Genomic DNA, 24,977 nt, shown 5'->3' with positions numbered 1-24,977 from the left:
CCCAAACTTGAGCATTGGAAGTATTCTGCAGAATGGCGGAGGGTGAGCCATCCTACATAGACTATGAGGCCTTCCTAGACCCGGAGTTCTCTCCGGCGTCATTCGCCAATTCCCTGGTGCTGAGCACCAACAATGCCACAGACACACCGCTGGATTTATCAACACCGCTATCACGAGTGCTATTTGATCTCCAGGAAATCGACACCCACATCCATACGTTGACGACTAAGTCGGCTCTCCCGCTGCTCGCACACACACAAGATCAGACTGCGTCGGCGGAACGCATTCTCAAGGAAGCCGGGACGCAAGTCACCTCCGTGACGCAAGGATATGAACGGTTAGAGAAGGAAGTGGTGCGCAAATGGGAAGCGGCCGAAGAGGCGCGAATCGCCGCCGAGAAGTCACTCGCAACAGTTCGGCTCGCACGGGCGACGGCACGCTGTCTGACGCTGGGCCGGCAGCTGGAGAGCCAGGTCGCCGAAATCACGGGCCGAGGTGCAGCAGGACAGGCTGCGTTGGCAAATCCGGAGGGAACGGTATCCACAACGGGCAAGGACGGGTTCCGAGCTCTGGAACGAGCTGCATACACGATTCTGAATCTGCGGCAGATGTTCTTGGCGTCAGCCGAGGGCGACGAGGGCTACGGCTTGGACCGAGTCAAGGTCATCCGCACTCTTCGCCAGGAATTTGTGATCCCCGCCGAGAATATGGTCAAGGCACGAGCCCAGCAGACTATCAATCGCTTCTCCATATCGTCCACTTCCAACGCTACTTCAAATGGCCAGTCTGCCATGTCGTCTGGCTATAAGCAAGCTCGGGATGCCCGAGCGCGACTGGCCACAGCTGCCACTACTTTATATTTACTCTCGCCCATGTCTCCCGGGCCTGTGACCACGGCCGAGTACAAGCCTGAGCTTCTCCTCTCGACATTACAGGGGTACATGCACACCGCGATCATGACCTCGGTCAATGCCCTCGCCCGGGCATTGACCCAGCTACCAACCATGGAACGGACTCTCGACGACGTCTCTGGCCGATGCCAGGATATTGTTGCGTTAGAGGCTATCCTTCGAAACCTGCGAACACCCACACACCCTCTGCTGGCACCCCCCGTCCCCGAGGACCAGCCTGCTCCCGATGGGGCGTCATCGGCAGCAGCCTCGACCAAGGCGAATCTCCTCCAGCCCCTCCTCCAAGCCCTGGACACGACGTCATCGCTAGCGTCCTATTACTGGCGCTCGCTCGCCTCCCCTCTCAAGGCGCGCGTCCAGGAGATCCTAAGCCGGGGCGGCATGTCGGCCCGCGCGCTGCGATCCAGCCGTGACCGGCTCCGGACCGAGATCAAGGATTGCGTGCTTCGTGGTTCGCAGGGGTCTGCCACGGACGCAGGCACTGCTAGGGCCTGGGAAATGGAAGCTGCGGTGATGGTGAGCGCGGTGGTTGGTCCACTGGGGCGGTAAACGGGCACATAGACACCGACTTTCTATATATTGAAGATGGTCTCTTAGAAGGAAGAACCTGTAATTTGCAATGCAAATACCCCCTCTTTCTTATCTCCATGATCATCCTGATCAGCATCATCATCATCACCTCATCGGATCCGCTATCGGATCCGTCCTCGTCCATGGTCCATCTCCCCTCTTTTACTTCGGTATCGGTCCCTGCTATTCAGGTACCCGGGGATGTCCCATTCCCATGGAGACTTCTGGAAGAACCAGACCGAGGTCCCTCCAGCGAGGTACCTGGCTGGAGGGACCTGGTAACCTTGGGACATGAGTGTGTCACACTAAACTACCGGGCAAGTCTCGACTACAGTCAGATACGTTCAAAAATAATCATAACACTAAATAAATAAAAAATAATATAAAAATAACAGGCACCGGTAGGAAACACAGAAAATCTCCGAGATCCGGAGAATTCCTATGGAAGATCAGATGACTCACTGTGCGACGCATCGGGTGGATCGTGGACTGGGGATTCTAGGGACGCTGGGGCCTTTGGTGGTGCACGACATGAGGGGCTGGATGGGTGTTGTTGGGCCGTGAGGGATCACATGGCTGGTTGGTACTTGGCGTTGGACTGGTTTGAGAGTTGGGATGTAGATTATTTATCTTTCATAGTCTCACATCATGGATAGTATACCTAGGTAAATAGATCTATTTACTGTTTATATAGGTATAGATCCACTCTCTTCATCGAGGGCGCCCTGATCTAGTGTATAATAAATTCTGTATAGCATAGGCAAAGACATAATGATAATATATTATTTCTTTATTTTAGCACATAGCCTAGTCGTACGTGGCCCAGGTACGCACCTCCTTGCGACACGCCAGGTACATGGATCATGGAACAAGGCCAGGATTGGTGGGGTTGACATGAAAGCATACACACACACATAATACTTGGTGTAAAGAGGTACACGTAAGTATGTAAGTATTGTAGTGTACTCGAGACACGCTCGGACCACAAGTCGACGACGTCAGAGAGGGGCACTATCGATAAGCCCCTTCTGGTACCTGGCCACTACCCTTCTCCATCGCCGTGGTGGCGCCCTGCAGTTTGTACCTACAGGTACCCGTCTTCGATCTTGTCTATCTGTCTATCTGTCTATCTGTCTATTTGGTACTCTCCCTCTGTCTCTTTTTCTTTCTGTCGATATGTCGATCATGTCCCGGCTATGTGTTGCCCTTTCTACCTCATCGGATCCACCGAGAACGATCCAACCGTCTCTTTTTTTTTCCCTTGTTCTTTTTCGAATCGGGAATATCTGAAGTCCCTGCGACATGGATCACGATACTCCGCCAATCAAGCCAGTCGATGAATGATTCTGGGACATAGATGAGGTGGAGAGTATACTCAGTATATGTGGGGGTCAAAAGTAAGCACACCATCTCATGGAGAAGAGCAACTCTAGACGAGTCCAAATATTTAAAGTACTCGAGTACCATGGGGCATCATCGTACAGTCATGCTTTGTACCATCCGTGGGGAAAGATGGATTTTGCAATGGCCGTTTGCAGAGAGAGAGAAAAAAAAGAATGCAAAAAGTAAAGAGTGCACGACGCACTGTTCGGCTCCAGCCGGAAGAGTTTCAGAGTTTCGGAGGACTGGATTGTATCTTGTATCTACACTATACATAACTACTACATACAAAGTGTATAGAGTATACGGAGATTTTCTCGGACCATTGGGAACTCTCTGACCCTGCGTAACGAAATATACAAAGTACATAAGACGGAGCCTCTCGTATGCAAGGGGAGTCTCCCAGTCTATCTTACCTACACTGTAGGTAGATCATACAATACGAAGTCGAGACTTTGGGGATCCACCAAGTTCCAAGGTCTGGCGAAGGTGGTGAACGTCAAGGACTCTCTCCAGCAGTTCGCTGGGTCCATGGAACATGAATCATCTCTCCCCTGGTGCCTTTGGAATCATTCTCCCTGAGTCTCCGTGAAACACTCAATGATTCGCATCGGTCCCCCCCGGAAAGTCTCCAGTTCTCAAGGTTCCTGACCGTAAGCCCTCTCTTTCTTTTGCCCCTAGACCTCTCGTCGCCACCATTTTCTCTTTTCTATTCTTCTCTCTATCAACGGTGTTTCTTCTGTTCTTTCTTTCTTTTCCTCCCTCTGCCTCTCCCTCTCTATCCTGTTCCACGCACTGAATCCTGTTCGCGTGGAAGAGATGCTCGCGATCAGCTAGTTCCTTTTCTTTTCTTCCTCACATCGTCCCCTTGCGTCGCGCCAAATCCTACATTCCACTTGGCCCCTCTTCCCTCCCTTGGGAGAGTTGTGCGTGCCGAGTCCATCGGAATCGTACGTGTCGAAGATCTCTTTTTTACTGATCGTTTCTTCTTTTTTTTTTATTTGCTTTGCTTTGCTACCACCCAGCCACACCCTTTCTTTTTCTTTTTCTTTTTTTTTTTCTCACTGTGTATTTGGTTTCCCTCGGTCAACTGTAGTTGCTGGGTCTGCGCAAATGTTGACAGTCAGTCTTGCCATCAGACTCCGCGTCTCGCTGCCCTTCGAGATCTCCGACGTAGCCCTCCGGTTCCTGGACGTATCGACAGAGAATCCTATAGTTCTGGATCCGTGAACCATCCAGCCGATCGGCCCAGTTTTGCGACCGCTGGTGGGTAGGGGAAAAGCCGCCGATTTGGGCCCCCCACACATACACAGGGATATTGACATCACCATCACCTCCACCTCTTACGTCGCCATCATGGCCGCCTTCCTCCCTGTAAACAACTCGGCCACCACAGAGGACCACCCCATGGACGGAGCGGCTACTCCCCGTGCACATCCCAACGGGGTGCCGGTCACGTCGGAAGGCTCTTCCACAACGGAGCACCGCCCGGAACCCGGTAGTGAGCGCCCATCCCGGGTGTCTGCACGTGCCAGGACCCCGTCCGCGTCCGACGACCCGATGCACGGCGATTCCGAAGGCGAGCAGGAAGGATCAGACCATGACACGGAGCCGGGAAGCAACGCACCGCCATCGAAAAAGAAGAAAGGCCAGCGCTTCTTCTGCACCGATTTCCCCCCTTGCAACCTGAGTTTCACCCGGAGCGAACATCTGGCCCGCCACATCAGAAAACACACGGGCGAGCGACCCTTCCAGTGTCACTGCTCGCGGCGCTTCTCTCGACTCGACAACTTGCGACAGCATGCGCAGACTGTGCATGTCAACGAAGATATCCCCGGTGATTCGCTGGCGGCGACGGGCACGCGCTTCCAACGCCAGGTCCGTACGGATCGCGTCCGGCCGCCGGGTCGCGCACGCGCAGGAACAGGAGGCAGCCAGGGTGGTCATAGCCGTGGTCACAGCAGGAACTTGTCAGCCTCGAGTATCGCATCCACCACCTCGACCTTCAGCCAACCCCAGGAATTTCGACGCCGACCGCCCCCGCTGATCATGGCCAACGATCCCACTGCTCGTGCTCGGCTACCGATCGATCCGATGGGAGAACCTCCGAGCACGCCGCCAGGCCAGATCCGTGGAATGCCCGGTCCGTCGGTCGCGGGCTCACCATATACACCATCGACTGTTTTCTCTGCCGGGCCGGGCGGCAGTCCTCAATACGCCTCGCCCATGTCCTCGGCATCGCATGGGTTCTGGGAGGGTAAAACTGCCGCCCGTCGGCTATCCGTCCCTACCAGCACCAACCCTTTCCTCGCTCAGCACGGCCATGCATACCCTCCGGTGTATGGAAACCCTCCCGCAGGCGCACCCTATCACAACACCAGCGGCGTTTTTGCAAGTCCTACGAGTACCCATTACTCGGTGTCCCGGGACGAGGGCAACCTGACCGCGGCCGAGGCAGAGATGCGGAGAAGAACGTGGCATCCCTCATCATACAACACGCTTGCTCGACCGGCAACCAGCGGTCTTAACCATTACCACACACCCGACACGATCCCGCCATCGTTTGGTGGAAGCGGTTCGACGGAGCAACCACCCCGGCTCCCTGGAATTGAAAGTTTCGACAAAGTCGTCTCCCGACCCCTAACTCCTCCCACCCGGAAATCAAGCCCGATGCAGATCGACAACCATCATCGCCCACTGCCGCCACCAAACCATGGGTTTGGGTCTGGCTTCATCTACTCTCAGCCGGCGGTGCGTCCACCGCCGCCCGTCTCCGGGCCGGGCCATCGCCGTGGCCATGTGTCCTGGGACATGTCTTTGCATACCAACCTGACCGGGCTTGATATCCGGGACCGGCGGTCTTCACGGGACGCATCACAGTGGAGCCAGCAGACCATCGCCGAGCTCCAGAACGTCTCGTCGCGGCCGTCGTCCTCCTACCAGCCCACATTCGGTCCCACGGCCGAGAAAAGCCCCGAACAACAACACCGGGGTCATGCTCACAGCAATTCTTCGGGCAGCCGGCCAGCCCGGACATCGCCCGAAGACTCCAGCAGTAGCGAGGGCGTAAACACGCCCTCGACGGCGTCAGTCGAGTACCATCCGGCGATCGTGCACAGCAGCGGATATGTGGAATCGAACGACACCTCCCTGCCATCCGACCGCCCTCCCTCGGTAGGAAATCCTCCTCGCGCAGACGGCTATCGGCCCGGTTGCTAATGCCGTCATAGATCTGTGGTCGTCGCCCTTCTCGCTCGGACGGCGACCGAGCTCACGCCGATCAGGAGCCCCGGTCCGGTGTCTTTCCCGACTCCTCCGCCCGAAACTCCGGCATGGGCCGGCTGGAGGCACTGGTGGCTGTGGCCACGAGTGAGAATAAGGGGGCAGCCAAGTTGTTCCTGTAGATTGTTTTGGATGTGGCCCCAGGGAGGTTGGGGGCCTTTCCTATAACTTGTTCCCTCGGTTTCTTTCTTTCTTTCTTTCTTTCTTTCTTTTTCATCTCGCCATGGTCTGGGATCCATGGTTTTTTTTTCTTTTCTTCCCGTTATAACTCGACATTCTTTTCTGTCTTGCTTCATTATCCCATGTGTTCATCCCATGTTTGTGGGATAATGACACTTGGAGATGATCTGGCTTTTGTTTCTCTCGGGGATCAGCATGTCTTGGTTTGGCAGCGCAGCCCTTGATGAATTGATGATCTGACGACTGATACATGACTGAGGCCCGTCCCACTCCATCCTTCTCTTTGTGTTCGGGAGTATGTGTTGGTCTTGTCTTGGAATTTTCTATCTCTTCGTTGTTTCTTGTTTCTTGTTTCACGGTTGGGGTCAAGGTTTTCGGTTCTTGCATGTCCTGGCGTTCGTTCAGGCGCGTATATGGATTGGAATCGTGTGTGGACATCCGCTTGCCTTGGGATTAGATCTGTCTTTCTCTCTCCCTTCCCCCTCTCACACATTCTTTTTGATCCTCTCTGTGTTTGCCATAACCTCGGTACTCTCCATCTCTCCACTGTCGATCCAGTTCCGTTGTGTTTTACTATATTCTTTTCTTTTTTCTTTGGGGGGTCATGTCGATTACGGGCGATGGGGTTTGGACTCATGATTTAAATGACTGGAACTGGAATGCTATACCATCTCACTACTTGACCCACCTCTGGTATACTCTTTGATATAGTATACTACAGTAGGCCAAATATTGTACTCCACTCTCTAGGCCACTCTACATAACTAATTCCCAGTCCGGGCTTACATACCATTGCCTTCTCACCTTGTTCTCCTTATCTGATCGACGGGCTTTATACCCCAAGAAGTATATTCCTGACCCCCTTTTCAGCGGTCTGGTTGTATGTATGCACAGTCTACTGTACGGGTTAGAAGTAATCAAACTCCCCTTATCTATTCCTAGTATCATACCCCCTAGGATAAAGTATTATTTTCAATATTCCTTGTAAATAGGGTAAATAGCCCAACAACCTCCATAAGAAAACAGGAGATATATTGTTCCGAAATGATCATTATAAGGTATCTATACCGATTTAGGAAAAAGAGACGCCAAGCCCACGCTAAGGCCATCTTTGTGGGGACAGAACAACGAGAAGCATCCAATATGATCCGTAATCCATAGACATACACGCCAGCGGGTAGTGGATATGAGTGTGATTCCTTTTCAAATTGAACCAGGAACGGGGCGATGCGGGGGGGCCAGCTTCCAAGACACAGGACTATCAGTTCCCCCAGCTCCTGAATTCGCCCCCAATCGTTATTATTATATTCAGGAGTTCAGGAATCCAGAAATATACGAATCCAAGGAGTGTGTGTACACGCAAATGACTATTTAAAGGGTCCCTCTGTTCCCAGTTCCATAGGAGAATATAATTCAATATCCATTCGAAAAGAAAAGAAAAAGAAAACAAAAAACCATCCTCTTAGTTCCATTTAATTCAGGATGCAGTTCAATCTCGTCCTCGCGGTCCTTGCTTCTGCAGGCATTCTTGCCGTCGCCCAAGGTGAAGATGGTATGTAAAACCCTTTTCTATCTCTCTCTCTCTCTCTCTCTCTCTCTTCTTTTCCAAGGTCCCTAGGTGAGATATTCTAACCCAATTTCTTTTCGGATCTATTAGACCAACCGAAAAATTCGGGCTGCTTCTCGAGCGGAGCCACCCACGGCAGCAACTACAACTGGGCGAGCTGCAACCCGCAGGACGGCGGAAAGAGCGGGACCATCTTTGGCGGCGACCCGGACCCGAAGAACTGGTGCTATGTGAAATCGTCTGATAAAGACGGTCTGCCCGCGTTGTGCGGTCAACACCTGGATGATAACGCGACTTGTTTGACCAAGGACGATGACTCGGACCTTGGTGGCTGCGGACCGAGTGGAAGTTAAATAGTGGGGGGAGAGGATCTCGGGAGGTTTCCCATGGATTTTACTATGTGGCTACACTCCTTGACTACCTATATATCATTGGAACAATTCTGGATTCGATAGCGTTATATATGAACACTTTAACGTAATCCATAAACGAGTGGCCTATAAAAGTGAGTGGCCCACTATAATAGATATTTTAAATACAAATCGCTATATATTCGCTACAACGCCTTTATATATAAAAGAAAACCTAATCATATCGTTTTAGGTACTGCAATCTTCGATGCCCCAATTCGCGGTAGTTACTATGACGAGGAAGTGTTTACTGAGAGGCTTACGAAGCTTGTTGGCTTAGGTCTATTAGAGTAGTTAATTTAGCTTTAAAGGCTTAGTTCGACGTCGATATTAGTTTACGAGCTTCTTAAATCGATAGACTTTACTCTCTACTTATTTACTTATTAGGTCTAGCTCATTTTTACTTTTATTTTTTATTAGCTACGCGTAAATCCTTATTTTTTTAAGCGAGGATTATAGCGCTATATATCGCTAGCTAGTAGCCTTTAATAAATTAGTTTAAAGCTACGCTAGTTAGATTTAATAGGCTATAAGAATAATACTTTAATAAAGTTTTAATCGATAAAGCTTAGTATTATAGCTATCTTAGATTTTAATGCGTTTTTAGTATAAATTAGCTATTATAATGAAAAGGGTCCACAGAAATAGCAAAGCATGAAGTAGCTAGCTATTGCTAAGGCTAGATTAGCGGACACTATAATATAGTACTCTCTAGATCAGGTTCTAGATTAATATCCTTTAATAATAAATTATACAGATCGATAAGATTTGTTCTAACTTTAGGGTCGAATTATCTAGAATTAGAGGTAGTACTAGTTTATCTTTAGCACTACAATAATTATAGTAAAAGATATATATTATATCTCGGCTAATTAGTGGTAGTAATAGAGATATACTATACTCTAAAACAATTTATAGTTTCCTTTATCTAGGACCGAAGCACTAGCAATTTTATAGAATATCGCTGCAGTTTATATTGTTTAGCGAATATATAGTCGATAATATCGACCTATGCACAAGTATCGAGGTTAGCAATAATATACTTATTTCGGACCTAAACTAGGACTATAAATATTAGGCAATCTCCACTATTTAAAGGAGAGCTAGAGTTGTGGATTTTACTTCGACTCGGAGTTATTTTTCGAATCAAATCTATCTTAGACAATTTTTTTGGACTTAGGCCGATCCTTTAGTTAGCTTGTTATTCGGGGCCAAATCAGGTTCTTTTCGAGGATTTTTAGAGTAGGTAGCAATATATCTAGGTTGCTAATATTTGTAGTAGATAATATCCTTATTTTTGGACTTGCCCTAGAAGAAGCTAGTAGTAGTGTGATATGAGGTCAAGTTTGTAGGGAGAAACTGTCCATTGACAACGAATACTCAGACGAGGAGAGAAAGGAAGAGGAAGAAGAAGGAATGAAGCTCCCCATCGCGATGTATGCTGACGGTTCTGCCCACCTATGCCGCTTCGGATATCTGCAGAAATCCGCTATGCCACATCCTTTTCTCCAATACTCGTTACAGCTAGTACTAGAATTGGGACTGGAAGGCTTCGAGGTATTATCATGGTTGTTTCGGTTGGATTTTTGGTTGTCTCTCTTCGAATAATCAGATTTTTGCTTCTTGCTATAATATTAGTTGTTATTAGTATAGGATTGCTTATATAGAGGTATTATATAGCGTTTTGCTCTAACTAGGAGATATACTCAAGGAGTACATAAAGTATATCTTGAATTGCCGATTATAGTTTAGGACTATTTCCTACTTAACTCACTCTCGGATCGGAATCAGGGTCAGAGGTCACTCGTTTAGTTTAGGCACAAGGTATCTACAATTCGGTATTGAAAGCAGAGCCGCTATAGTAAACCCGACGTATAGATATTTCTTTAGTTCTCATAGGTAGCTAAACCGAAGTTTCAGAATTGTTAAAGCAGTCTATTGTCGGAGGACAAGTCCATTAACTAGGCATAAGAAGAGATTCCGAAGAGAAAAGGCAATAAAAAGAAGGTAATCTAGTATTGAACTAAGACTAAAGCTTGGCTCCTAAGGAACCAAGAGAAAAGAGATTCAATATATAAAAGAGGCATCTAGATCGGGACCGATTTGTTACTCATCCGATCTGATATAATATATGGAGCCGGGGGGATCTGATAGATAAAATAGGATCCTGAGGCTAGACAGGCGTCGCATAGGATTATCTCTAATTTAGCCCAAGATTGCTCCCAGATTGTCCTATCTATGTAGCAGCTGAATCCCCGCGCGTAAATATTCTAAATGATATCCCGAGAAGCCTGAGGCCCCTTATCAGGAAGCCACCAGAATACTCTGGAATCGGTCCTCGTGATAGGGTGATACTTCTCTTGGAATACTACGAGCCTCAAGTATAGTCCGCAACCGTACCAATGCCGCTTAGGGCCATAGATGGACTCGGGTCTCTAGGGTACTTGCAAGGTGTAACAGTTAGGGCGCCGATCAAGTCAGTCACTTAGGGATCAGAGATCACTAAGTAAGCTCCCAAGATCGTTGATGCTTTGGCTTTATGGCCGAGACTGTGAATGATACACAAGTAAAAATGGTGCGATTGATCACGAAGAACTAAGTACATGTGTAAAGGAGTGTCTTCATATATCCAGTTCTTCCTATCTTGCTATATCCTATAGTCCTACTTCTGGTATACTCGCTGTAGACCAAAAGTAGTCCCACTTGTATTCCATTAGTAGACCGTTCTTTGGCACTGCATTGTGGTCTACCTTTGGTCACATGGTTGTTCCCAATCTGGTAGAGGCAGTGTACATGGTGCGAGTACATGGAGTGCAACTAGGTACCGGATTTCCTTTGGTCGAGTGGTTCTGCCAGTCACATGCTCTGATATTTTGCTCAGGGTCAGTGATCATGAATTCATTGGCTCTCGGTTGCTCATCGGTGAGTTGGTGGTTGCAGGGGTCGTAACATTTAGGCAACTTAGTGAACTTCTGTGAGTCTCCCAGCAACGATTGTGTCGACCAGAACCGTTCTTATCTTTAGCTTAAACGGAAAGGTCCTATGCGATGGAAGTCAGATAGTATCAACCCCATCAGATATGAATCCTAGGCAATATGCTAACCTTACTACTAAATTAAGCACTTGATGAAGGTCACCTTAGAGGATATAACCTTTGCATTCGCATGGATATATAGGAAAACCTAATAAGCTAGGGAAAACCTATATAAAGGTAATCCCAGAATATAACATAAGCAAATCCCTCAATCTAAACCTTTAAAACCCCACTTAAGTAACCTGCATCATGCCTTTCATCCACCCTAGGCTAGCTCGCACTCAATCACGCTTTCCACTCCCTTGCCGGAGCTCCAGATTTTAACAATCTTCAGACCCACTCTCCTCTCAACCAAATCGTACCATGCCTTATTGGTCCGCTGTTCGGAAGAGAATAGGGTCAGCATCAACATATCAAGTCCAGTAGTCTCCCAGTGAGCCCCAATCTGCGGCACGACGAATTCATTGATTAGTAGTCTACTATACCCAGGCTTCATGGCCTCTTTTACTCGCGTGAGTATGGTTTCACAGACATCGTCCGACCAATTGTGCAGAGTTGAGTGTATATAATAGGCTCTAGCACCTATAGATATAATAAGTAAAATTGGGTTAAAATGAAACTGCGGGAGGGAAAAGGAGGAGAGGGGCACAACTCTACCTTTAATAGGCTGTTCATTATGGAAGTCATATTCCATACGGACGATAGCTGGATCAAGATCTTTGATTTGGCGAATCATCATAGGCAAGTCTTGGAGGATCAACTTCCCGGGAGCATCGGGATAACGGCTATGGAACCTGGCCAAGTCATGACCGACATTGCCCCCTATGTCCACAAGGAAAGGCGCATCCGGGCTAGGATTGGCATCATTGATGAGTCTCTCCTTCACGGGGTAGACAGCAGGGTCCATCCAAAGCGGACGACCCACACCGTAGCCACCAAGGTAGTCATTCAGGTGTGTGCCATATCCCGAATCCTGCACCCAGTTGAATATGTGCTTGTTGGTACCATAGGCATACATGAGAGAGGTGTCCTTTGGGTCAAGAGGATTTACCCAGCCCCGCTTCCGGGAGAATTCGTGGAATTTCAAGGTACCTGCGCCGGTGCATGCGGTGCTATTTTGCGACGGGACATATGAGTGACAATTCCATAACCTTTCGGAAATCAGGGTTGGATCTAATGTGCACTTACAGACCAAGATATCCATGTCCAATCTGAGGAAGGCTCAGGCATCTGGTATAATTTGTGGGTCGGTATTCATCCTCGCCGACCTCGACGAGGAGCCCCATAGCACCAAGGTGTCGCATTAAACGACCTGGAATCCTGTTAGCTGTGGTGTTGAGACGGAACCATTGAATACTCACTCAGGAGCCTAGCATCCACCCCAAGGCTCATGGCCAAGTCGACAACCTTCTGGGTTTTATCGCCGTTCTGGGCCATCAACACCCATAGTCCCGAGTCCACGCCAAACCCTACAGCAGCGATCGCACCCATCTGTCATGTCAACTTATTTTGTTCAACTCGCCAGCCTATCGGATACTCACTTGTCCCCAGCAGTGATCAACCATCGTCTCTCGTGGGGTCTGTACAGCTTGAACCAAAGCACGACACTTGACCAGTACATCTTTGCGGTCCTCGTCAGTTCCTTTAGTTAGACTGTTGACGCTTTCTGTGATATCTTTCAGCAAGATGGGGACCTGCTCAATTCTATTTGGTCGCGCGGCGCTAGAAAGATCGACGGGACGTGAAGTGTCATCTTTGCTCTCGGTTGCCATTATATGAACAATAAAAATTGGAGGTGTTGTCGGAAGAAAAGCAAGGAAATGTTGAACAGTTGTGTTTATATATGTGCCTTTTGCATGAGCCAGTGCACCAGGAAATTGATTTAGCGATGAGGTAGTCGAAGGTCTATTTAACTCCTTGGGGCTATCCTATCTTGCTAAGCGGACAAGTGAGCAATACTTGAAAGTCACCTCCACTTCACCTATTGCGGTATCTTGTGTGACCCTAAAGTTTTGTTTGACACATCTCTGTCCTTGTACCCGTAATACCACTGCTGATCAGTTTTGGATTATGTACGGCGAAGTATATGAAGTATGTTCGAAGGAGAATTAAATGCGAAATCCGAAGGAACACGGTTAAAACCGGACTAATAGAAATAAACTTTACTGGTCTCTTTTGTTCTCAAATGATACTTTGCTAGGTGCATCGATTTCATTGCCACATGCCACATGCTCTACTCACGAATCCGAATATGCCACCTATGGTTTGATGCGATGCTCTGTGCTTGATGGCTACGTCATTTGTGAGGCGGGGTAGATATAACTTCGTGTCAGTTAACATCACAGTAATGATGAGATGCAGATAGATCTTTTCTAGGAAATAATCGACATATATAAAAAGCGAGTATTCATGGTAATATGTAGACATATACTCGCTAGGATATAACGAAACATGTGATAAAAGGCAGTGGCAGACCTTCCTATTGAGGGTGGAAGATGATCATTTGTATACCTAGTCCAGCCTGCCTTGCATGATTGCCGCTATGCAAAGAGTGCTATTAGGCCCCTTCGGACCTAGAAGCACATTATGTTACATGAGATTTAGGCCTAAGTGTACCTGCACCTCTACCCCATATCGAAAGCGATCCGAAATAACTATCAATCCCCGCTTATCGTAGCCTTGGGAAATCTACTCAGCACGGATCATCGGATACTAATATCACAAGCAAAATGTTGGAATCGCTACAACCAAGTCAGGCTACTTTGTTCGTCTTTAGTGTTCACAACTCTGTGCTTAACGGTGTTCACTTGGCAAATATGATACAAGGATGTGCTAAGATTAGTAGGCTCAGTATTCCATTAGAGATCTAAACCGAGAAGCGATCCTCTTGGAGGGTGCTACCGAGGAAACGGCGCGGAAAGACTGGAAGAGAGAGATGGATGAGGAAGAGAGCTATGAAAGCTATCTATAACTATGGATGGGCCAAGGCGGTGGCAGAGCAGAACGACCTGCCGGGTCATGCCTGCCAACAGATTCTCTTCATCTGAATTGCTCAATCTCGGTTCAGCCATCAATCATGGCAGTCTCTCGTTCTGGTTCTGAATATTACGAGAGCAACATTCCATTTGAGTGAATTCCGAAAAATCAATCATATCCATGAAGCCATGAGTGAATCAATACTGTGATGTGAGCTCCTCCTAGGACGTTAGAAACTATACATCAATGGCCAAACAGTCACCCAGTCGGTTCTTCCTTTCCTCCAGCCCCCACACCATGCCACTTATGAAAAACATTGCCTGGATCAAACTTCTTCTTCACATCCCTCAGTCTCTCCCAATTTATACCATATGCTTCGTCTGGCCTTAGCGGCTCATTCACCATATTGATATACCGTCCAACTGGCGCTTGCTTGGAGTTACCTCCCCCATCATGCCCCGAGCGGTTGTATCCATTCAAATAGCGTATGTTTGTGCAAAGTTTCGAGTTGAATTGTCGAACTATATTATCGAGTCCTGGGTCTTCCCACCCAAAGAAAGGCACAGCATCGTAGTACTCCCCGCGATTCGCGTACGCGGTAGCGTCTTGGGGTATTTCGCGCAACTTGTACGTAGGAAAAAGCTCGATTGCCATCACGCAGACCTTTACGTCAGGATAAAGATCGTGAAAAGTCCATATGGCATCCGCGATCTGTTGCAGGGATTCTGTTTGAAGGGGCATAGTGATATTGGCGGAGCCTTGGAGGCGGCGAAGGCCGTATTCGGACATTGGGTTTTGTAAAGTGTTCACCTGCGCGATAGACATCATGCCCATGCAGTCCACGATAGGTCCGATGCTAAGCAGCTCTGCAAAGTATATCTTTGCTTCCTCTTCCGGCCCATGATAAAGGGGAATAGCAGAGAGGATACGGGTCGCCCCATCCAATGTGTGTCCCACACCTATAGTCAAGCAGTGGCCCTCTCGGCCATTCCGATTGTGAAAGTCATTTGCAAATGCCACCAGCTTGGGTAGCTTGCTGTGCTCAAACATGAGAGTGCCACTCCAGACCTTCCCTTGCTTATTGACACGGGATGTGAAGCGTGTGACGACTCCAAATTGTGCTCCAGCTCCGCGAATCGCCCAGAAGAGATCTGGATTTTGTGTTTCAGATGCTTCAAGAATGGAGCCATCGGCCGTGACTATCTGAGCTGATAGGAGGTTGTCAATAGTGAGCCCATGTTTTGCGGTCAGCCACCCGTGTCCGCCCCCGAGAATAAGCCCCCCGACGCCCGTGTGGTTTACTGCGCCTCCAACTGTGGCCAGGCCACGGGCCTCCAGAGCACTATCCACGTCTCCCCAAAGGCAGCCGCCATCAAAAGACACGGTCATGCTGTTTTCGTTGATCTCGACTTTCCGCATATTGCCAAGGTGGATGACCATGCCTTCCGACGACGACGTTCCGCTCGTCGAGTGGCCTCCGCCACAGACGGTCAGGGGGAGATTGCTTGAGACGGCAAACTTTACAGCTGCAGAGACTTCGATAGCAGAAATAGGTTTAACAACGACCGCCTGGTAGACTAGTTAGTAACGCACGATCCCGGCTACCCTCCGGAGGATATCAAGGGTTTAGGGCAGACAGACGGGTTGAACTTCAACAGCCACATTCCATCTTCTCACACTAACGACGTAGCCATCATCGCCTGGAACTAGTACCTCTCCTTCCGATATAGCCTCCCGTAGTTCGTCACAGTTGAAACTATACATAATTCTTGATTATAAAGTCCAGTAATGAATTTGTTTTGTCAACACTGGGGATCTCTCTGCACGAGGCGGGACAATAGTAGGCGGGACAGTAGTAGGCGGGACAGTAGTAGGCGGGACAGTAGTAGGCGGGACAGTAGTAGGCGGGACAATAGTATACATTTGTATGCCTTTGGCTAAGTCTACGCAATAGAACAGATCCCATGGCAGACGGAGCATGCTTGATGTCATTTCCGTGAATGGACTAATGTAGGATAATACCATCATGCATCATCAAGCACAAAATAAAGTTTGGCCGGGTGAACTAAGACCTCCAAGATTGTTATATGTGTGTACTATATTCGACCATAGTTGCATATCTGGTGGTGTGAGGCTTATTTACATCGACAATTAGTTGACCGTTTAGTCTCTAGGCATCTTCTTCACCCCCCCCTCCCCCTCTATTAGAGACTGACGTCATATATAGGCATCTCTGAAGAATACCAATATACAAGAGAGACGTCTACGTAGACTGTATCGTCTCTCAGGCCACGTAAGCGCGACCTCACTTCTTGTAAGGATTTAATGACATGTGTCACCTCCTCTTTAGTTTCTGGGGTGTCTTCCATCTTTTGGAGATCGACATTACCACACTGGGCATTGGGTACATCTCTGAAGGATGGCAATACGGAATGGCCTCTGTGCATACTGCACAAGACCGTATTTGGATTTCTTGTGGTGTGAACCCTTGATGGTATAATTGAGGGCTTCATTTTTTGCTGACCTTATAAACTCCATCAAAGGTAACAAACTCTTATATTCGGTCAGAATAAAAGAACAATTGAATACCAACAAGAGCCCTCACATAATTTACAACTGTGATCCCCAGCAGCCATGGCACAGGTGTCAGAGCAACACGGCCGTCGAGTTCCCGAACCAGTAGGAGCTATGACAGCGACGCAGGAAGATATCGATATAATCTGGTCGTGGAACAAACTCTGTCCGGAACCGATTGAGCGCTGCTTCCACAATGTTTTCTATGAAAGGGCCCAAAAGCAGCCATACTCTGTGGCTATCTGTGCCTGGGATGGTCAATTATTCTATAAAGAACTGAATCAGCTCTCCACAAAGTTGGCACATCGCCTCATCGAGCTGGGAGCTGGCAGCGGCATGGTGATCCCTCTCTGCTTTGAGAAATCGATGTGGACGACTGTTGCCATGCTTGGAGTGCTCAAGTCTGGTGCGGGATTCGTGATGCTTGACGCCTCACTTCCGGAGCAGCGTCTCCAGACTATTGTGCGACAAATCGAAGCAACAATGATTGTTTCTTCCGTCTCGACCCGCTCCCTCAGTGCGCGATTGGGCCTGGAAGTGGTTTCCATAAACGACCAGTTCTTTACAGGCCTAGATGTCGAGGTAGATCGGCTGCCAGCAGTATCTGATGACCCGTCGTCAATCATGTACCTTGCTTTTACATCGGGCAGTACAGGAACACCGAAAGGAGCAATCATCACACATAACAACTTCGTGTCGGCTCTTTATCATCAGGCGCACCATCTTCAATTTACCACGGAATCCAGGACCTATGACTTTTCCTCGTACTCCTTTGATGCATCAATCAGCAATACCTTTAACACTCTCGCGGCAGGGGGTTGCTTATGTGTACCAACTGAGCAAGATCGTATCGACAGGCTCGCGCAGAGCATAACAGCTCTACGAGCCAACGTTACTTTTCTCACGCCTTCTGTCTCTCAGCTACTGGACCCTAAGGATACACCTACATTACGGACTCTCATCCTTGGTGGTGAAACGTTGCCTCTCACTGAAGTTAAACGTTGGTGGGGTAGAGTACGTCTCGTCCATGTGTACGGGCCATCTGAATGCACCCCATACAGCCTCCTCAACAGCGGCGACGCACCTAGTCCACTCGATGCTATCCGGATTGGGAAAGGAGCTGGTATGGTGACATGGGTTGTTGACCCAGAAGATCACAATCGTTTACTTCCGATTGGATATACTGGTGAGCTGCTGCTCGAAGGACCACTTGTTGGCAAAGGTTACTGGAACGATGAAGAGAAGACAGTGAGTGCATTCATTCAAGGGCCATCGTGGCTCCGGAGAGGAGACCCAGATAGGGTAGGACGGCAGGAACGACGCCTTTACAAAACAGGAGATCTTGTCATGTACAACGAGGATGGAAGCTTGACATATGTCGGGCGCAAAGATACCCAGGTAAAGATTCACGGACAGCGAGCCGAGCTTGGAGAGGTCGAGCACCGTATACAAGTGTTTATGCCGGAGACTCGAGTCGTTGTCGATACCATTATCTCGGGAGGAGAAACCCCAAGCCCAGTATTGGCGGCCTTCATCCAGATGGGCCACAGTTCGCCCAGGCCCACAGATGCAGAACCTGATATCGAAATATTTGACAAGCCTATCGGAATTGAAGAGGCCCTGGCGGCATATCTTCCACGTTACATGATTCCGGCTGTGTTCTTTTCTGTGCCAAATCTGCCTATGACGGCGGCAGCAAAACTTGATCGAAGGAGGTTACGCGATCTCGGGACATCCTGTTTCCAGCATTTCAGAGAAATGAACAGACCGGAAGCCGCACCGGCGCAGCAATCGCGCGTTGGAACAGAATTGCAGGAGATCTTGGGCCGAGTGCTTGGTATTAGTCCGGCACTAATGCGACCAGACGATAATTTCTTCCGGCTCGGGGGAGATTCAATCGCAGCAATGCAAGCTGTGGCGGAGGCTTACAAGGCAGGCATCAAAGTCACGGTGGCAGACATCTTTCAACACCCGATTCTTGGTGCTCTATCTAGCCAGGATTATCCAGCAGTGAACGAAACTCCGGAATTGATTTCGCCGTTTTCTCTTCTCGGAGACAAAATTGATTTAACTGCGCTGGTTGACAACGTTGCTACTCGATATGAGCTGGGCTCTGTGGCTATAGAGGATGCATATCCTTGTACTGCCTTGCAAGAAGGTCTTCTGTCCTTGTCAGTGAAATACCCAGGTGATTATGTGATTCAACGGGTCCAAGAAGTGCATTCATTTGTTACAACACGCGACTTCTGTCAGGCATGGGAGACATTGGTGCGGGATACAGCAATTCTGCGTACAAGGATCGTGGAAACAAGCACTGCTGGTCTCTTGCAGTTGGTCTTGAAGGAGGGAATTCAGTGGATTCAGCGAACAGATTTGAATGGGTATCTGGAAGAAGACAGGCAGAAGCCAATGAAGCCTGGGCAACCTCTTGCACGCTATGCACTTATCAACGACAATACAAGCATGCGTCGGTGGTTCGTGTGGACGCTGCATCATTCGCTGTACGACGGCTGGTCCCTGCCGCTCATGAATGATATGGTGAATCGAGTGTACCAGGGCATTCCAATCAGCCCAGCAAAACACGAGTTCAAACTGTTCATCAAGTATGTTACTGAACTGGACAACCAAAAGATGGTTGAATACTGGGCCAATGCTCTTGCGGACTGTGACTGTACTCCGTTCCCGGCCCTTCCGTCGTCTGTACTGCAGCCAGTAGCAGACAGCGCAATAACCCACCAAATACCGTGGCTCGACAGACGGTCGCGGGAGGTCACTACCGCAACGTTTGTGCGTACCGCCTGGGCATTGCTTGCAAGCTGTATGACAAACTCAGACAATGTCATGTTTGGTATCACTACGTCAGGGCGCACTGCACCTGTTGAGGGTATCAACGAGGTGGTAGGGCCAACAATCGCAACAGTACCATTGTACGCGAAGATAAGACGGCCCCAAAAGGTCTCGGAGTACCTGGAAATCATGCAGCAACAAGCAACGGACATGATTCCCTTCGAGCAGTTTGGCTTACACCGAATCGCCAAAACATGCCCCGGGGCTCAGCAAGCGTGCAAGTTTCAGACACTTCTCATCATCCAGCCAGAAGAAGGTTCTCGAGCCGAAGACGCGCTCGGAGAATGGAAAGACAATTATGGACTGGAGTGGGCCAATACATTCGCACTTGTGGTTGAGGTGCAAATTGGAATGAGGAGGGTGAGCGCTACCTTCGACTCGAACGTCATAAAGCCGTGGGTTGTGCAGGTTTTGCTAGAAGAGCTTGAATTTGTGATGCAGCAACTCAACGACGCAAGCGAAGAGCAGACCCTAGCCGATATCAATTTGGTCACACCGCAGATGCTTGAGCGAATATGGGGTTGGAATCGTACCGTTCCATTACCGGTGAAAGCGCCTATTCATCATCTGATTCAGAGATGGACGCAGAATTGCCCGACAGCAACGGCTATAAGTTCCTGGGATGGAGAGCTCACATATGGCGAGCTCGACCGACTTGCGACGGCGATAGCGGCCCATCTCGTCGAATCCGGGATTTGTTCGCACCTCCTAGGACCGCACATGCTGGTGCCACTATGCTTTGAGAAGTCCAAGTGGACATTAGTATCCATTCTTGGCGTCCTGAAGGCCGGTGCAGGCTTCGTGTTGCTCGATCCTTCGCTTCCTGAACCCCGACTACAATCAATATTCCAAAAAGTCGGCTCCAAGCTGTTGTTATCTTCTGAGCACAATATGGATCTAAGCCTCAGGCTATCGGGGATGGTAGTGCAGATTGGTCCAGATCTATTGCATCTCTGGAGTAGTCTCTCGAGGCAACCGATAACCACGACACCCTGCCAGCCACTCCCGTCGTCGAGGGCAATGTATGCAGTGTTTACTTCTGGCACTACTGGGGAACCGAAGGGAGTCTTGGTGTCGCATGAGAACTTTTCTTCGGCTGTACACTATCAGTTGGAGCTCCTAGGCTTCTCCAGAGAATCGAGGGTCTTGGATTTCGCATCATATGCTTTTGATGCTGCCATCCACAATGCTATCGCCACGCTCGCTGCGGGGGGATGTCTGTGCATTCCCTCCGAACAAGCACGCAAGGGTGATGTTGGCAACATGGTGGCTACCATGAAGCCTACACTTGCCAATCTAACTCCAACGGTCGCACGTCTACTTGATCCAAAAATGATGCCCGACCTCAGGACATTGATTCTACTTGGTGAACCAGTCACAATCCGAGACGCTGAGCGATGGCTATCGCACAAAGTTCGCCTCATCAACACCTACGGACCGGCTGAATGCACGCCAATTAGCACAATCAACGCCCAGTCTGATACCAGCCCCGAGAAGGCCATCCAGATAGGAAAGGGCGTGGGCTTGGTAACGTGGATTGTGAACGCAGGAGATCCGAATCGCTTGTTACCACCAGGATGCACCGGGGAGCTACTCCTCGAAGGGCCACTTGTCGGTAATGGATATATAAAGGAACCACAAAGGACCGCGGAAGCATTCATTCAAGATCCTGAATGGCTCCTGAAAGGCTCGAATGGTCAACCTGGGCGCCATGGCCGCCTATACAAGACAGGCGATCTGGTGCAGTATAATGAAGATGGGTCCCTGACATTTATGGGCCGCCAAGATAGCCAAGTCAAGATCAAAGGACAGCGGTTCGAGCTCGCGGAGGTTGAGCATCATCTTTTGAATTGCTTATCGGTAAAGGTGAGCCAGGTCGCGGCCGAAGTCGTCATGCCCGAGGGCGAGAATGCACATAGACCGGTGTTGGTTGCCTTCATCCAGGCAGCTGACGTTGGCGTGGAGGTCAACGACAGGGTGGGTGTTGCTGCTGGGAGATACCCCATGGCTGCTGATATCAAGAGAAAGTTGGGACATCATTTGCCAAGCTACATGGTGCCAACAGCATACTTTTCTGTGCCAGATCTGCCCCTGACTGCCACGGGGAAGACAAACCGGAAACGGCTTCAAGAAATTGGCCGGGAGCTGCTCTTGTCTAGTGCATCTGAACAATCTCTTGAGGATGAAACCTTTTGTGGTGGACCAATATCGGAGACCGAGAAGCCAGCATACGCACTGGCTCAGAAAGTATATGCCATGCGTCTTTCATGGGCTCGGAAAGATCTGTCCGAAGGAAAAGACGGGCCACAGAGCCGAGGCTCTGAACTAAACGACGTGCTATTACACTCATTTGGCCTCGACTCGGTGAATATGATGGAACTCACGTCGTTCATCTCACAGAATTTCCATGTTCAAATAGGTATGCAGTACCTAATGGACAACGCAACCAGTATACGCGGCCTCGCTCAACATATAGTCGACTCGAAGGCAAACGGCACTGAGATACATCCTAACGGACACCTCATAACTCGTCCCTTGACCCAAATCGATCTCATGGCTGAGATTAACCGACATGACGCAAGGGTTCTGGCAGCCCATCAGAGATTCGCAAGCTACGATAATATATCGAGCAGTGACCCGCTAATGGGCAGCGATAAGGAGGCCTTGAATGTACTCTTGACCGGCGCTAATGGCTTTGTCGGCACCCAGATCCTCCGCCAGCTCCTCGAACATCGCCGCGTCAGTCGCGTCATTTGCCTTGTACGCGGCGAGACGGATGACACAGCTAGGCGTCGCACCATTGATAGCGCCGTGAAAGCGCTCTGGTGGACTGACTACCATGCGGAGAAGCTCGAGGTCTGGAAAGGCGACCTCTCACTCCCTAGTCTCGGCCTTAGCCCGGTGCGCTGGGGCTCCCTGACCAGCGGTCAAGAGGCCAATATAATCATCCACAATGGCGCCACAGTGCACTGGACAAAAAGCTATAAAACCCTGGAGGCCGCCAATGTTGGCTCGACCATTCAACTGTTACTCCTCGCCCTGCAGACCCCTTGCATGCGGTTCCTCTATGTAACAGGCGGGCGACCGTGGGGTCCCGACGAAGAACTCGATGTGGTCAAAGAGCTCTCCGTGGCCGATGCAATTCCATACAGTCAGACTAAACTTGTTGCCGAAATCGTGGTCAAGCGCGCCGCGCGCCGCAGCTCATGCGAAAGGAACCGTTTTGCTATCCTCAACCCGGGCTGGGTTATTGGTACGCCGACGGAGGGGTTCTCCAATGCCGATGACTATATATGGCGTCTGGCGAAGACATGCATCAGAATAGGGGCGTACAACGCAGCCGAGGCGGACGGATGCCTCTCTGTATCCGATGCCACGACCACAGCGACAGCAATAATTGATGCGGCACTGGGCACGAAGACGGACATAGCGCCCGAGGAGCACACTGTGGATGGAATGCTATGGAGCGAGTTCTGGGCTATTCTCGGTAACCTGGGTTACAACCTCGAGGCTAAGAACATGACCGAGTGGCTGGCTCTCGTGCGTGCTGATATTGAAGCTGCACGAGAAAAGCACCCCCTGTGGCCACTGGCACACATGATTGAGGGCTTGCAGAACGATGAGCGAGTAGCAGGACGACTGCGGGAGAAGCGTGGTAGCACGTCCTTGCGGTTGAAATTGGCTGTCCACAGGTCTGCCCAGTTCCTTATGCGAATTGGGATTTTACCCGCGCCTGCCCTATAAGGCTTGCCGCAGTATAAACCAAATCGGCTAAGAGTTGATACTGTGGAAAAGTGATGGCGTTCCTTTCAAACTGCTACAGTACATGGTATATTGATTTGCCCTCGGATATAGGTCGCCATTGACTGACTCTTGCTCTTCCACTGTACTCCTGATCTCTAAGTGACTAACTTGATCGGTGCCCTAACTATTACACCTTGCAAGTACCCTAAAGACCCGAGTCTATATAAGGCCCCGCACGGCATTGGTATAGTTGCGGATCATACTTGAGGCTCGTAGTACTCCAAGAGAAGTATCACCCTGTTATAAGGACCGATTTCAGAGCATTCTAAATGCTTACAAATATCACTTTGGGATAGTTTTCGGAATGTTTGCATATAAGGTTTAGCTTATGTATATCTGGGGACGATCTAGGAGCAATCTTAAACTGATATAATAAAATATTAGTAAAGTTGCGGCATAATAACCCTTAATCTATTAGTCGAAGAAGCATTTTCAATCACTTCTTTAAAGAGGTAAATACGGATATTAAGGAGAAAGACCTAAACACGTTCGCTGAGATCAAGCTAAATAGCCGATAGGTAAACAAGTAGGCCTAGTTAGCAAGGATATCATGTTAATAGACAAACATTAAATCAAGAATATCGTCAAGATCGCCTTCAACGTTGCTTCAAGTGATAGCGCCAAGCGGTCCGCAAGTCACGTTCGGATGGCTCTCACCACGAACCAATATAAGGTCTCCTTTCAGGAATCCTTAGGATTCGACGACAAATTGTACGAAGCTTAAATGGTATCGCATGATCTGGCTGACCTCGAAGCACACGAATAAACTTGGTTTGTTGAGTTGGAACTTTCGATCCCTAGGTACCTCTCAACTGTTCTCTCTGTAGTATGCATTCTGGCGTATATTCAAGCTAGCTAGCTCAATCTGGGGGTCCTTGGTATACTTCTAATTTTTCACCCCCGCATGACGTCTACCCCACAGTTTCCCCCAACTGCTAACTGCTAGGAGGAATACTTACCTACATCCCTGGATATTCTCCAACGTCCAGAATCAGACAGATTCAAGAATTCTGAAAGTCAATTTATTCTCTAAATATACAATACCGTAAAAATGTATATCACATGAGACGAGTGAGGCCGTGGTTCAAGAAACCGACCGATGACTTGCAGGTGACGTCGATGGGGACCCGCCCTGCTTTGCTCTGAGCTCATAGAAGTTTACTTACACCCACAGAAAAGAGAGCACTTGGCGAGCTTGCTGATGATATAATAGGTATTTTCTTGACCGTATAGATATGGCCTGGTCGTGGTTTAATGTATACTTCTAGATGGAGTGTTAGAGCATAGTACAATCTCAATAAATGTAGAAAGAATTCCAGCCAAACGCCAGGAGATTGTAAGATGCAAGAATTAAACGAAGGAAAAGAATAAGAGGAAAACGGGTTTCTCATGCTCGCCGAGTCGAGTCCGAGCACAAGACGTCATCGGTGACTTACTCTTCC

General features: G+C 49.1%; 6 protein-coding genes across 6 annotated transcripts; 4 read left to right on the top strand and 2 right to left on the bottom strand.

Moving 5' to 3' along the window:
- Positions 1–32: 32 nt before the first annotated feature.
- Positions 33–1,460, top strand: NUU61_004925 (putative Golgi transport complex component Cog5; the record flags this gene model as incomplete). Its single annotated transcript, XM_056655507.1, has 1 exon — positions 33–1,460. One exon carries the CDS (start codon positions 33–35, stop codon positions 1,458–1,460), a length of 1,428 nt encoding a protein of 475 aa, XP_056511120.1.
- A 2,757-nt stretch (positions 1,461–4,217) lies between these two features.
- NUU61_004924 (C2H2-type zinc finger protein) lies at positions 4,218–6,265 on the top strand (the record flags this gene model as incomplete). Its single annotated transcript, XM_056655506.1, has 2 exons — positions 4,218–6,035; positions 6,092–6,265. The coding sequence occupies 2 exons, from the start codon at positions 4,218–4,220 to the stop codon at positions 6,263–6,265; spliced, it is 1,992 nt and encodes a 663-aa protein (XP_056511119.1).
- Positions 6,266–7,805: 1,540 nt separating this feature from the next.
- NUU61_004923 (uncharacterized protein) lies at positions 7,806–8,243 on the top strand (the record flags this gene model as incomplete). Its single annotated transcript, XM_056655505.1, has 2 exons — positions 7,806–7,875; positions 7,981–8,243. 2 exons carry the CDS (start codon positions 7,806–7,808, stop codon positions 8,241–8,243), a joined length of 333 nt encoding a protein of 110 aa, XP_056511118.1.
- Positions 8,244–11,599: 3,356 nt separating this feature from the next.
- On the bottom strand, positions 11,600–13,106 carry NUU61_004922 (O-methyltransferase family 2; the record flags this gene model as incomplete). The annotated part of the gene is made up of 4 exons (XM_056655504.1): positions 11,600–12,446; positions 12,523–12,646; positions 12,696–12,825; positions 12,876–13,106. 4 exons carry the CDS (start codon positions 13,104–13,106, stop codon positions 11,600–11,602), a joined length of 1,332 nt encoding a protein of 443 aa, XP_056511117.1.
- Positions 13,107–14,568: 1,462 nt separating this feature from the next.
- Positions 14,569–16,233, bottom strand: NUU61_004921 (FAD-binding oxidoreductase; the record flags this gene model as incomplete). Its single annotated transcript, XM_056655503.1, has 3 exons — positions 14,569–15,879; positions 15,988–16,066; positions 16,118–16,233. The coding sequence occupies 3 exons, from the start codon at positions 16,231–16,233 to the stop codon at positions 14,569–14,571; spliced, it is 1,506 nt and encodes a 501-aa protein (XP_056511116.1).
- Positions 16,234–16,944: 711 nt separating this feature from the next.
- NUU61_004920 (uncharacterized protein) lies at positions 16,945–23,475 on the top strand (the record flags this gene model as incomplete). Its single annotated transcript, XM_056655502.1, has 1 exon — positions 16,945–23,475. The coding sequence occupies one exon, from the start codon at positions 16,945–16,947 to the stop codon at positions 23,473–23,475; it is 6,531 nt and encodes a 2,176-aa protein (XP_056511115.1).
- Between the last annotated feature and the right edge of the window lie 1,502 nt (positions 23,476–24,977).

This window comes from Penicillium alfredii (assembly GCF_028826965.1).
Source record: "Penicillium alfredii strain IBT 34128 chromosome Unknown utg000007l_segment0_segment0, whole genome shotgun sequence".
Classification (NCBI taxonomy): Eukaryota; Fungi; Ascomycota; class Eurotiomycetes; order Eurotiales; family Aspergillaceae; genus Penicillium; species Penicillium alfredii.
Note: the sequence above shows the minus strand (reverse complement) of the source record. Positions and strands in the feature narration are given on the sequence as shown.